Source organism: Aptenodytes forsteri, unplaced genomic scaffold (genome assembly GCF_000699145.1).
Source record: "Aptenodytes forsteri isolate BGI_AS27 unplaced genomic scaffold, ASM69914v1 Scaffold286, whole genome shotgun sequence".
Lineage (NCBI taxonomy): Eukaryota > Metazoa > Chordata > Aves > Sphenisciformes > Spheniscidae > Aptenodytes > Aptenodytes forsteri.
In genome coordinates, this window is record NW_008794491.1 from 623,464 (window position 1) to 635,966 (window position 12,503).

Here is a 12,503-nt window from a genome sequence, read left to right on the forward strand (position 1 = left end):
CCGGCGTCCCCCCGCGGGGGCCGGGGGCAGGGGCCGGCGGCAGGGGCCGGCAACCCCGTCAGAGCCGCGCTGGGAGCGTAGGGCGGCTGGGAGAGGGAAACGTCTAGGCCCGGGCTGGGGCGGAGGGGCCCTGGGGGAGGAGGCGTACTTACCGGCGAGTGCGGCAGGGCTGGGGTTGGAGTGGGTGAAGAAGGAGCTAGGAGCCCTTTAGCGCTCCCCCCTTTGCCGCCGCCGGGGCCGTGCGTACACAGGGCTGCTCCTGGGCCTATGCTGATGGTAGCAGCTCGAGGCCTCCTTAGGAAGCGGCTCGCTCCTGTAGGGAATGCAACCTTCTGGAGGCTGGCAACCTTTTGTCGTTGTCTTACGGGGATCTCTCTTTAAGGGAGTGGAGCAGATCGCAAAGGGCCGTCTGGGTGCCTGGGTGCTACGACCCGTGTGTGATGCTGAACGCTTCTGTTGGCGGAGTCCAGCTGCTGGGCAGCACCTGATCGCAGGGCTGTCTGCTCCCTGCACGTAGGGCATCAGCTCAGTTTTTTATCTGCCGGACTCTTTCCAGTTTGTGTCTATGCGGGTGATTCCTACTGAGAATTTTCTTGTTTACTAGCTGGCCCAGTCAAATCTATCAATGCAAAAGGCCTTTTTTTTTTTTTGTTACTTGTTTCTATTCTGCCTGCCATTCCTAATGATCAACAATACGTACAATTTCTGTACTCTTTTTCTGGTATAGTCTGCTGTAAGAGACAGCCTCCACCTAATTCTTGAATGGCCTGATATTTATAAGCAGTGTTCTCAGAAGGGACGCACTGCGTCTTACCCTGAAAGCAGTATCTCTGAATTTTATCTCCTTTGCTTTCTGCTTTATAATCTAAATTGTCTGTTGTCCAAAAGTTTGACATTTAAATTGTATGCTGCCCAATGATAAATTTATCTGGTTCTTGACAAATCTGCAGAAGGAATGACTAACGCATTTACTTTGCATTTATTTGAAAGCACCTAACTTCTGCTGCATTTATTGCATGCCTTTGTAGTGTTCAGGACAATCTCTGCTTCCCAGACCTTAAACCATCTGTTAAATTCCCTTTTCTCTCAGGTTGCGTGATCTGCTGGTTACAGCAATGAGATACAAGAATCAGGACTGCTATTTCTATGTTCTAGCTTCTCTCCCCTCCAGCTTGCTGGCTGATGCTGGTCAAGTCACTTTACAGCTAAGTCTTAGTCTCCCTTTCTGTAAAGCATATGTACATACTTCCCTCATTATTAAGTACTCTGTGGCTCCCAACTTGTGATGCAAAGTATCTACCCTGCAAATATCTCTCTTGTTCTGCTTACACAAGGTGTGGATAAAGGAGGTACGGTACTATTTTCCAATAGCCTCGTCAACCTTATTAAACGCTTTCATTTTTTATTTTCCTTCCTTGTTTCTAGCTTTGTAGCAATTGCTGAGAATGTGTGCTCTGTGGGAGGCCTGTGGTGATTTGCTGCACCTTTCCTAGCTGTTCCTGCCCTCTGAACTCTTATGTTGTATCTTTTGTTTTGCAGGATTTGTTCTTCTCCCTTTCAATGGAGAGTGACTGTATAGATTAATAATGAGGACCAGCCCTCGCAGGCCCTTAATTCTCAAAAGACGGAAACTGACCCTCTCACAGAAGGATGCATCCAGTACTTCAGCAAGAGATGAGAACAATGGTCAGGATGAAAAGACTCCTAAGCAGGAGCACAGCCAGGAGGACCAACACAACAGCCAACCCAGAGACAAAATGGACTGTGGCCTGCAGAAATTCCCAGCAGGAATAAAGATAATTGACCATCCTACCATGCCCAACACACAAGTGGTGGCCATCCCTACAAATGCTGATATTCAGAGCATCATAGAGGCACTGACAGCAAAAGGAAAAGAATGTGGCAACAATGGGCCCAACAAGTTCATTCTCATTAGCAGTGGGGGCACGTCCCGTTCAGCAGGTCCAACACCATCTCAGCATCTCCTGCCAGAGAAGAAACCCAGTGCAGCAACCAAGGCTGCAGACGGTCAAGAAAGAGACAAGAATGTTACACAGGCACCTGGTCTTGCAGGAGGGACAATGCTCTGGCATTCAGGAATTGACTCTGTGGTTGGACAGGAACAGGAGAACAACAGTATGTAATCTTTACCCTTTTTTTTTTTTGTCCTGACAGATAGACAAAGAGATGTGAAGTGGGCCAATGAGTGTAGTGCTTGGATCTCAGTATGCAGTAATGAAAACTATTTTGTTAATTACAAAATAGCTGTGGATTTGATTCTAATAATCTACATAGCTATGCATATGTAGTGAAATCTGAAGGATCTTAGTGGATATATTTTTGGTAGAAGAGATGGCATATAAAGGTGTATAGCAAAGCAAAATTTTAGTGCTGGGGAAAAAAGAAGGGCTGGCTTGAGGAAATCAAGTCTAGAAGAACAAAAGACTAAGTTTCATTTAGCAAAAGCGTTATGAATTAAAGACTAACATAGCGTACCTTAGTCAGTGACAAAACATACGGGCCTAGAGCTTTGAAAAAGAGATGATTCCCAGCCTTTTAATAACTAAGTGGCAGGTCTGTTTCCTCCTTGGCTGTCTCATGAAGCTGCTGAATAAATGTTAGAAGTGGGATGGATTTTACTTTGAAACACTGCTCAGATCAAATTTGTATTTGCAACTTAAAATAGCTATGTAGTTTTTGGGCTGTAGTAAATCTTATCCCACAGTATAGTACTGTCTGACAGGAACCCATCAACAGCTGCAACAGCTGCATTGCTACAACCAACCTCACCAGAAATAACAAAACTATTTTAGTTTTCATTGCTGCAGTTCAAAAACCTGGAGACATCTGAGCTTCTAACTTGGGTTTTGTGCTAGGTCGTACAGTTGGAGTTTGTCACCACCTTCCTTGGCCTCTGCTTACTAGATTCATCCTTTAGCTAAAAATACTTGAATTCTTGAAGTACTGGATCAACATTGTCCTGTTTTGGTTGAGAGCAATTGGTTTGAATGTTTGTTTTTAAGGCTGCAGCTTTTTTCAGAAATTAGGCAGATTCACATGAAATCAGGAATCCAATGTTGACTTCCTTCCACAAGAAACATTAGCATTGCAATACCATCCTGTCCCTATCTTGAGACAGGGATACCTCTTTTAGAAGTGTGACTAGTGCCTTCCTTTTGGCACTTGAGACAAAGGGGAAAGAAGGTTACTTGTGAGTAAGCAGAGCTATGGGCTTGTTATCCCAACAGGCAGTGGCGAGACAATGAGCTCTGTGTTGGACAATAGTCTCACTAACATCCAGTGGCTGGGGAAGATGAGATCTGATGGGCTAAGTCCCTGTTCTGTGAAGCAAGACATGGAGAAAGAGAACCAGATGCCTCTGCGGGAAAAAATCAAGGTAAGTAGGAGAAGACAACAGAGCATATGTGCTAAAACTTTTGATAGAGAAGTAATCCATGTGGATCAGAAGACTTGCGGGAACTAGGCATCACCATCTCTAAGTAACCCGAGTTTGGCCTTTACTGATTTGAATAGCAGAACCTGGAGGATCCAGGGATGTTCCATGGCCCTTCTTGTCAACTTTGTGAGCGCTCATGTATCTTTCCCTCTGTCTCTCAGACTGAAGAAGATTCTGCTGCTGCTGCTATTCCTACCATCGCCACCTCCTCCTCATGGCAGGATTCAGTATCAGAACGACCTCCTTACTCCTACATGGCCATGATCCAGTTTGCCATCAACAGCACTGAGAAGAAGCGTATGACTCTGAAGGACATCTATACCTGGATTGAGGATCATTTCCCATATTTTAAACACGTGGCTAAGCCAGGTTGGAAGGTAACAAGCAGGCCCTCAAGTTGCCGTGTGCCACAGGCATTGGCATAATTATGCTTATATTAGCATAAGCCTTCTGGATGAAAATGAAAAGTTGTTCCCCAGTCTGCAAAGCAAGATGGAAATTAATTTAAATACCCCACCCCAAATACCCTCTCGTTCCAGATGTTCCCTGTTCCACTTCTTGTATCCCCTTTCTCATTCCACTTAGGCAAGATGATGGGATGTTTGATCGCTGGAGTAAGAGCAGGAATCTTAAGAGTAAATAGAGTAAGAGACTGATGACAGGGTTGGCTGGGTATGCAGTGAATATGAAGGTCCATGTTGTCTACACTTTAGAATGTAATCCCTCTGCCAGGGCAGTCATGTCTCAGGTAGGCCCTGCTGTGCTGATAATAAACTACTGCTTTTCAACCTCGGTCTCACTCCTTTCTCTCCAGAACTCCATCCGGCACAACCTGTCCCTTCATGATATGTTTGTCCGTGAGACATCTGCTAATGGTAAAATCTCGTTCTGGACTATTCACCCTGATGCAAACCGTTGCCTGACATTGGACCAGGTATTTAAGGTGAGTGCCTCATGCAGAGAAAATGGGACAGGCTATCCAGTTCCTAAATGCCACACTAGCCAGATGCACCTTATTTTAACAGGAAAGTTAAGCTGGTTTGACATCAGCCTTTTTGTAGAAGCTGGATTCAGTCACTTCTCTTGACAAACAGGCAAGCTCTGTATTTGAAAGAAAAGGTGCTGTGGCTGTGCATATGAACTGGGGCTTCTGTGGGATGCATTTATTCTTCAGGTGGTGTGCCAAATGTAATAGTGAGCTTGTTCAACCTCTTTCCACGGGCCTGATTCAAATTCCTAGTGAGAATCTTTCCACTGAAGTCGACCAGAAGTTCCTGTGCTGTTTGATTAGACAGTCATAGGATGGAATTGCCCTATCCCAGCTAGGTATTTTAGGAAGTACCATTTTGTGGGAAAAAACAGAGCTTGTGAGTCTGGTATAGGTGTGTTTAGACTCTTCTGTGTTTTCTGCAGTGGGTGGGCAGATTGACTCTTGTTTGCTCAGATTATACAAGGTTAAAATGTCCCATTTGTTCCCCCTTTGGTTGATAACTTCATCTTATTTTTCTCCCTCTCAATGCCTTGCTGCCACCAGCCGCTGGACTTGGGGTCACCAACATCGCCTGAGCACTCTGAATCAGTAAGACTTACCCTCTGGCTCGGGGCTTGGGCTTGCATTCTCCTCTTGCCAGTCACTGAAAGAAAGAACAAGAGGCTCGGGGAGGGGGACTGGGTCACTGCTGCACCTAGTCGTACAGCTCCATGCACACCCTTTTGACATCAGCCTTTTTGTAGAAGCTGGATTCAGTCACTTCTCTTGACAAACAGACAAGCTCTGTATTTGAAAGAAAAGGTGTATTTGAAAGAAAAGCCAAAGGTTAATTGCCTTCAGATGATATGATCTCTTTACAGCTGATAGAGCTGTACAGCTTTGAGCAACTAGAAGTCTGCTGCTGAAGTAGGCTGCAATGGGCACCAACAGGCTTCAGAGAACAAGCCCAGACAGAGATTTCTGGTAAAATCCTCATCTCCATGGCAGCAGTCCCAATCTGTTCTGGGGCTCAGATCCAGAGAGAATAGGATCTCTGTGCTCCTTTTTCATTTTGGAACCCAGCTGCATTGTGACTCTCCAAAGGATGAACCTGTTTGCTATATCTCTCTTGCATTCAGCAGTTTTAACAACAACAGATTTGCAAGCAGCCAGTCAAACACTTTTTTGTCACTGCTACAGCCCTGGCCTTCTTTCCATCTGCTTAGACTTCTGATTCCTCTGTTGCCTCTGGTATTCCACTTGAACATCTATCTGGTCTATGGTTTGTATAGAGATCCAATATACAATAAAGCTACCCTATTCACCTTTCCTCAGGCACTGAGAACACCAAAACCAGGTCACTTCTGCAGTAGGGTCTGCAGCCGGAGCAGCTCTGTCATGCTATCTCTTTTTCTACACAGCTTTTGGTTAGCAGCTGGCTTTGAGATGGCATGGCTGCAAAACAGCAAGTGGCACAGAGATAGAGCCAGCATGAGTGCTGGGTGCTAACAGCTGCTCTCTCTGTATTAGCGCAGCACAGGCTTCTGGATTCGCAGTTCTGAATGAGGCAGCAGAATAAAGATGGATTCTTCTCTTTAATGCTCTTTCTTTTCTCCTTCTCTTTCTTATTTGACAATGACTGCAGCAGCAAAAGCGACATCTTCCTGATCCCCAGAAGAACATGGGAAGCAACAGCAGCAGCAAAACTGAACCCCAGAATGCACGTGAGTGTCTACATCCTCCTAGGCCAAAGAGAATCAGCTCCATAAATCTGGGGCAGTCTCCCAGATTCCCTTAGGAATAAAAGTGGAAATTGTTATCCAGGTTTGCCAGCTTTTAGGCTTCCTACTGTCATGTTTGGAGCTGATGGGAGTATTGCTGTGTCTGAGAGAGGAGGTGATGGGGAGATGGAGGGGATTGGGTACTCAAATGGAGTGAGAGCAGAGCTTGCCCCAACTTGAGGGCTAGGATCTGTATGAAGGACTATTTCCTTGTTCATCAGGCCTGCTGGCTTGGGATTTGTATCCTCAAAATTAGCAGAGAAGGCAGGTGAGCCTACCTCTGATCGGATGTTTATTTTGGGGTATTTAGAAGGACTTCCTGTTAGGTGCCTGGGTTTCAAGAGGTAGTAGAGGAAGGGCAAGAGGCTAGCGAGTCCATTCTTTTCCCTTCCAGGCCGAAAGATGAAGCCTTTGCTTCCTCGCATCAACTCCTACCTGGTTCCGATCCAGTTTCCTTTGAGTCAGCCTCTTGTCTTGCAGCCTTCTATGAAGGTTCCTCTCTCCATGGCACAGGGAGCATCCCTCAACAGCTCAGAGACTTTCCGGAGCAATAAGCGTGTGCGCATTGCTCCAAAGGTTGGTTTCTTGTTTCTTGTTTTCTGAGGGTTTTTTTGTTTGGTTCTTTTTGCCGGGGGTGGGGTGGTTTGTGGGTTTTTTTTTCTTTTTTCTTTTCTTTTGCTCTTGTCTTCTATGGACCCTGTTCTTCATATGGTTCCTTTGTGCATCTTTACTACGTGCTCTGAAACTCTAAGCTCATATTAAGGAACTAGCCGGTGACAATCCTTGCTGTCCTTTTCTGTCTCTAGGGTGACTGTTACCTGCTAGTTGACTTGCTATAAGGATATTACTATAATTCACTAGAGGAGGGGGCTCTGTGGATTGGTCAAGACAATTTTTCTCTACTGCTTGGATGTGAAGAAATAAGAATGGGAGAAATGGCTTTGTCCTGCCCCTAAAACATTCAGACTTTTGATAGCTTTGAATAGACATGTAACATAGGGAACTTCCTCTGAAAGAGCATTTATTTGCATGTAGTCTCTTCCCAGAGGTTTTCAGTACCTGCTGTTTGCTAAGTACCTGCTGTTTGCTAATTCTGTGGAGTTCCCAGTTATTCTGGGCTCAAGCAAAACAGCTATTAAACTGGTCTTTCTCTTGGCATCTCACTGACTGCTCTTGGATGCTTAGACATTGTAAAGCTTTAACTTCTTCCATTCTGTCTAACCATAATCCTGTTTTCCTTTGTGTACCTGCTGCTTTATGTTCTCTCCTGCTATGATTTATCTTTTCCCTGTGCGCTTTTTCTTTTGATAACCTTAATTTTTTTTTTCTTTTTCCTTGGTTTCTGGGAAAGCTGTCCTCATTCATTTTGTTATTTCACATGTAGATAGTGTAAGGATGAATCAAAGAGGCTACACTTTTCCAGAAATATTCAGCTCTTCTGCCTGTACTCCTAGAAGTTCCTCATAGCAGAAGTGCTCTGAAGGGCATGACTTCCAGTCACTTAGCTAAAATCCTTCCCATGTGATCTGTAGGTGTCTCTGTATCAACTTCACACAGAGATCAATCTCTATCTGTTGTTATAGTTACTGCTTTCTGAAGATCCTCCTCTTACCTGTTCTGCTGTCCTTAAGTGCCAGTCTTTCTTTTCTTCCTTCCACTATCATTTGGATGTTGGGTGGGTTAGATCCTTGCTTACTGACTGCATATCACTTGTGTTTCTTTGTAGATGTCATTCTCTACAGAAGAGTCATCCTCTTTACCCATGGCTGCTGTCAAGGAGGAGAGTCAATGTGATGAAGGTTTATTTTCCCCAACTCATTCCCTAAAGGAGAGTAGCTCCCAGCCTGCTGACGAATCAGCTTCTTTCCCTGAGAGCGTCTGTATAAAGGAGGAAGAAGGCTCTCAACTGGACGACTGGCTGTCCCCATTTGCCTCAACCCTAACGGTAAAGGAAGAGCCAGGGTTGTTCCTCCCAGTCTCATCCACAAAGGAGAAGAAACAATTCACCATACTGAAGTCACCATCTAAGGGTGTTTCTGACACGTTAGTTATAAAGAGGCGGGAAAGGCAGGAAATGGGCAGATCCAGAAGGAAACAACGCCTAGCGCTGCCTTGCTCAGAAGAGCCTGTCCTTGTTTTGCCAGAAAGCAATGGCTTTGACCCTTTCCGGTTAGGGGCAGACCCCCCCTTCCTGCAGGAAAACCAGCCTCTTGAGAATGTATCACAGCTCAGCTGCTCGCAGGGGGAAGAGGGGCCCTTTAAAACACCAGTCAAGGAGATGTTCAACAAATTGCCAGTTTCCTCCACTCCCAGCAAAGTCTCAGCAACTACTACCCCCCCGCTAGGGGGCCTTGACCCCTGGAAGTCTGCATCCTTAGCCAAGGGAAGTCACGAGCTGGACTTCAGTCCAGTGAGAACCCTTCAGCTGCCATTCACACCCCTCCAGGAGAACCAGGACTTGCTGGGTTTTAACAGCACACCCCTTAAAAATCCCCTCTTTGAGTCCCCTCGGGAACTGCTCAATACAGAATCCAGTGACATGGTGCATGCCCCCCTCACAAGCTCTCCAGCTTTTATTCATGAGTCTACTAAGCAATCATCTGTTGAACTGCCAGCCTCTGGCTTTACTGAAAACCGGTCACTCATGGAGGGCCTGATCCTGGACACCATGAATGACAGTCTGAGCAAAATCCTTCTAGATATCAGCTTTCCTGGTCTTGAGGATGAAAACTTAGGAACGGACATTAGTTGGTCTCAGCTCATACCTGAACTGAAGTAAACTGGCCTGAGGGCTGAATTTGGCTTGTTCTGGTATTACAGAAAGCACTCGACTTTTCTGAGATCTGTTCACATAGTCTAAGACAGACTGCTTTTGACTAATTCCCACATCCATGGGAACAGAGGGCATTATTGACTCCTGCTAAGCTGGGAGACAGGCCCATTGGCTGCTATGAGCTCCCTTTATAAGCTGCAATAGACTATTTATTTGGAACAAGACAGAACCTCTCTAACCTTGTACTAGAGATGGGAGTCCCTGGAGAGAGGTTATTGAGAGAACATCTAGGTAGGCCCTGAATGGCATTTGCTATTCAAGGTATCGGAGGAAATTGATGCACTCCTCAGTTATGTACAATAGGAAAGAGCCTGGGAACCTTCTCCTAGCTCTGTCCTTACTTTCCTTTACTTTGTTCTCCTCTTATTTAGTATCTTCTGTATAGTTTTAATGGCTGTAAATACTGTACATTCCTTAAATTAGCCCTTAATTATAATAATAATTTTATTCTTGTAGGGTTATGGGAATATTTGGGCTGGTAAGGGGGTTGACTTAGAGTGTTGTCCATATGTTCCACATCTCCTGTATTCTTCTACCCTAGATGAGAGCCCAAAATACTTTTTTTTTTTCTTTGACTTCAGAAACATTGGTCTAGGCTGTTCTAAAGGTTGCTGGAGCAAAGATCTGAAAAATCACCTATATGTGACTCAAGTCAAACTGAAACAGGTTATCTGGATTGCAGCATAAAATCTTAGTTTGGCTTCCTTTTCCCAGGCTGAATGGAGAAGAGCTTGGATCAAGCTGTACAGCTCTTCTGGTTCCAGAGTCCTATTATTATGTACTTAGAGGACTAGGTAGAGTCACTGTTGCAGTAAGATGGACTTCTGTTGAATGGTTAAAGCTGCCCTCATTACAATCATCAGTTGAAAATGTAAAAAAAGAACCTATAAAGCAAATGCTGATATTTCCACTGAAAAGTGACCTCTGGAAACACAAGGTATGTTTCTCTTGGTGCAATATGACAACTCATCCCAATTCTGTAGAACTTACGTCAAAAGAGGAAATTGCCATGGAGAAGACCTGATCCTTCTGCTTACAGACAAATGATGGCTCGTGTATCTACATACTCAATAAAGCTTCTGTGGGAACACAGCTGAGTATTGTTTTTACTGCTTTCACTCCTAGCAGCGTGCTCAGGCTGGGCCATAGCACGAACAACTGATTTTTTTGCTTGTCGAATGTGTGTATCTTCTGTGATCACTAAGTGATCATTAGGACGTTTTCACTGTTCCTCAGGCCATGTTGGCCATACCACATTAGATTTGGTTGCTCAACCCCTTGCTTCCTATAATATACTTTTTCCTGCTGTTTGTGGGTAAATCCTGACTTTACAAGTCAGAAACATACTTAGTCTAAGACGTCAGAACACCATCAGCAGACTAGTTTCTGTATTTTGTAAATGCAAAACAAGCCTCACTCAAAAATCTGTATTTCTACCTTCCCCTATAAACACAAACCAGATTTAGATGTGTGTGGTGTTCAGAATTGCAGTTCTCTCGTGTGCTTGTTAGAGGTTATTTGCCCTCTAAAGGTGTTCCAAGCACTTTGTGTTGATTGTTATTATTTCAGTTTTTCTGGGGAGGAATATTGGACTCCATGATCTGCGTTTCTGTCTGCCTAGCGCAAATGACTGCTCAGCTTGAGGCCAACAGTGAAAAATGTTTTACTAGGCTGCCATGTGAATTTCAGACCAGAAGATTTTTGTCAGTGATTAGAGGTTGAAGCTCCATCACTTCTGATTGAGTCTTGGGGTTTCCTTGCCTCTAAACAGGAAATAAGAAAGGACTAAGAACTGTTGGGTGCTAGTAGCCTCTTAAGAGTATTTTGTTTAGGATTGATTTGCCAATACCACCTGTGAGGGCAGGAGGTCTTGATTCCTTCTTCTCTGCACATGTCCTCTAGTAAGGAATTCATGTTCTCCAGCCTGGATAGAAATCATCATTCTCTGATCAGGAAATCATAACAGACTGCTGTGAAAACTGATCAAAGCTACACAGCACATCTGTCTTCCGGGAGGAGAGCTGACAGGAAAGCCATAAACCTCCATCTAGGCCCAGGGGGAAGAAGAGATGCAGACAGAAGGCAAGATCGCGGTCGTGAGGCTGCAGAAGAGGCCCACTTTGTGGTTTGTGGCACACTTTCTGCTAGTACATGTCACACAGCTGTCAACACTCTACCCGGGTTTCTCAAGACATCTTAACTCCCTTTCACCTCACTTCTCACTCCTGAGAGGATGCGTGCACACAACTGACATCCAAGAGCCAGCTAACTAAGGATCATGTCTCCAGCAAATTATGAAATGCTCTTGTCCTTGGGATGATGTGATGGTGTCAATTCCAGGTGGGTGATCCCTTGCTGTCCCTGTCAGCTGAGGTGCTTTGATGGCCACCTCACATTAGATTTTGAACATAGTAGTGCCAAAGACTAGTTTCCCCTCCTGCTAAGTATTCCAGTGGGAGCCCCGCTAAAGGGCAGTTATATCAAAAAAGGTGGGGGGAACAACAGAAAAAAATCCAGTTAAGCAGTCCTACCTACTGCTCCCACAGCAGATTTCCCACTGTTTTGCCCAACCTAATTCAAAGCCCCAGTTGGTGAGGATTTCATCACAACTCTCAGGAAGACTACTTTATTTCTCTCCATCTGTAAGTGTTTGCCTGATATTCTGCCTGGATCCTTTCCTTAATCTCATCCTGTTACATTCACCACTGTAAAGTTGTACAAAAAGCTATAAAGCCATCACACCAGTGTCTGAGTAACTGCAGCCAGCTTGTTGAAAACTGTAAGTCTTGGCTTCTCCTTCTGTTCTTTCCCTGCTGGTATTTACATGTCACTATTTGTGGGTATGAGTTGTTGCGGCACGTAAACTACTATGAAAACAAGTTGTTCAAGTGTGGAAGTAATGGATATTTGCATCTTTAGCAGTAAGAAGTTTCACATCTCTCTTGTCACAAAGGGAAAAGGACACTTGCTCTTAATATCCCAGGCCTAGCTCACAGAAGATCTGCAAAATTAAACATGATCAAGTGTTGGAAGGCAGATAAGCATGGCATGAGGCAGAGAAGTGGGGAGCTGCACTTCTAATCGCTCAGCAAAGCAGCTGTTTGGAGGATGTCAGATTAAATTGGCAGAGTTTGTTGCTGGAGGTCATTGCTTAGGTATCCTATATTTGAGCAACTGGACTGTTCAAGGGTGCCATTGCTCAGGAGTGAAGTGACAGACAAGTAAGACAGCTGGAACTCAAGCACTTTGTACTTTCGGGCAAGTGCTAGAGGCATATGAGAGGTCATGGTGGGAACAGTGGAAGTGGGGCTACAGGGTAGGAGTATTATGTTTTGAAAATGTTTGTCATGAACCAAAGGCTAGAACAACAAGATGATGGAGCTGCCAGGCAGAAGTAAAACATTGTGTGAGAAACAAAACAGAAGGCATTATTTTGGACCATGGGGAGCCTATAACTGAACT

The 12,503-nt window shown here is 44.8% G+C and overlaps 1 protein-coding gene across 1 annotated transcript; it reads left to right on the forward strand.

Annotated features, from left to right (window-relative positions):
• The first annotated feature begins 1,586 nt into the window (after positions 1-1,586).
• On the forward strand, positions 1,587-8,987 carry FOXM1 (forkhead box M1). The gene is made up of 8 exons (XM_009290923.2): positions 1,587-2,136; positions 3,249-3,397; positions 3,619-3,834; positions 4,272-4,400; positions 4,992-5,036; positions 6,073-6,151; positions 6,603-6,784; positions 7,935-8,987. Exons 1-8 carry the CDS (start codon positions 1,587-1,589, stop codon positions 8,985-8,987), a joined length of 2,403 nt encoding a protein of 800 aa, XP_009289198.1.
• The last annotated feature ends 3,516 nt before the right edge of the window (positions 8,988-12,503 follow it).

What these genes read in the sequence shown, in the direction of transcription:
- FOXM1 (XM_009290923.2), top strand. Translation starts at nt 1,587, where the DNA reads ATGAGGACCAGCCCTCGCAGGCCCTTAATTCTCAAAAGACGGAAACTG. An exon ending in ACAGGAACAGGAGAACAACA is followed by an intron (nt 2,137 to 3,248) that starts GTATGTAATCTT and finishes TTATCCCAACAG; the next exon opens with GCAGTGGCGAGACAATGAGC. An exon ending in CTCTGCGGGAAAAAATCAAG is followed by an intron (nt 3,398 to 3,618) that starts GTAAGTAGGAGA and finishes TCTGTCTCTCAG; the next exon opens with ACTGAAGAAGATTCTGCTGC.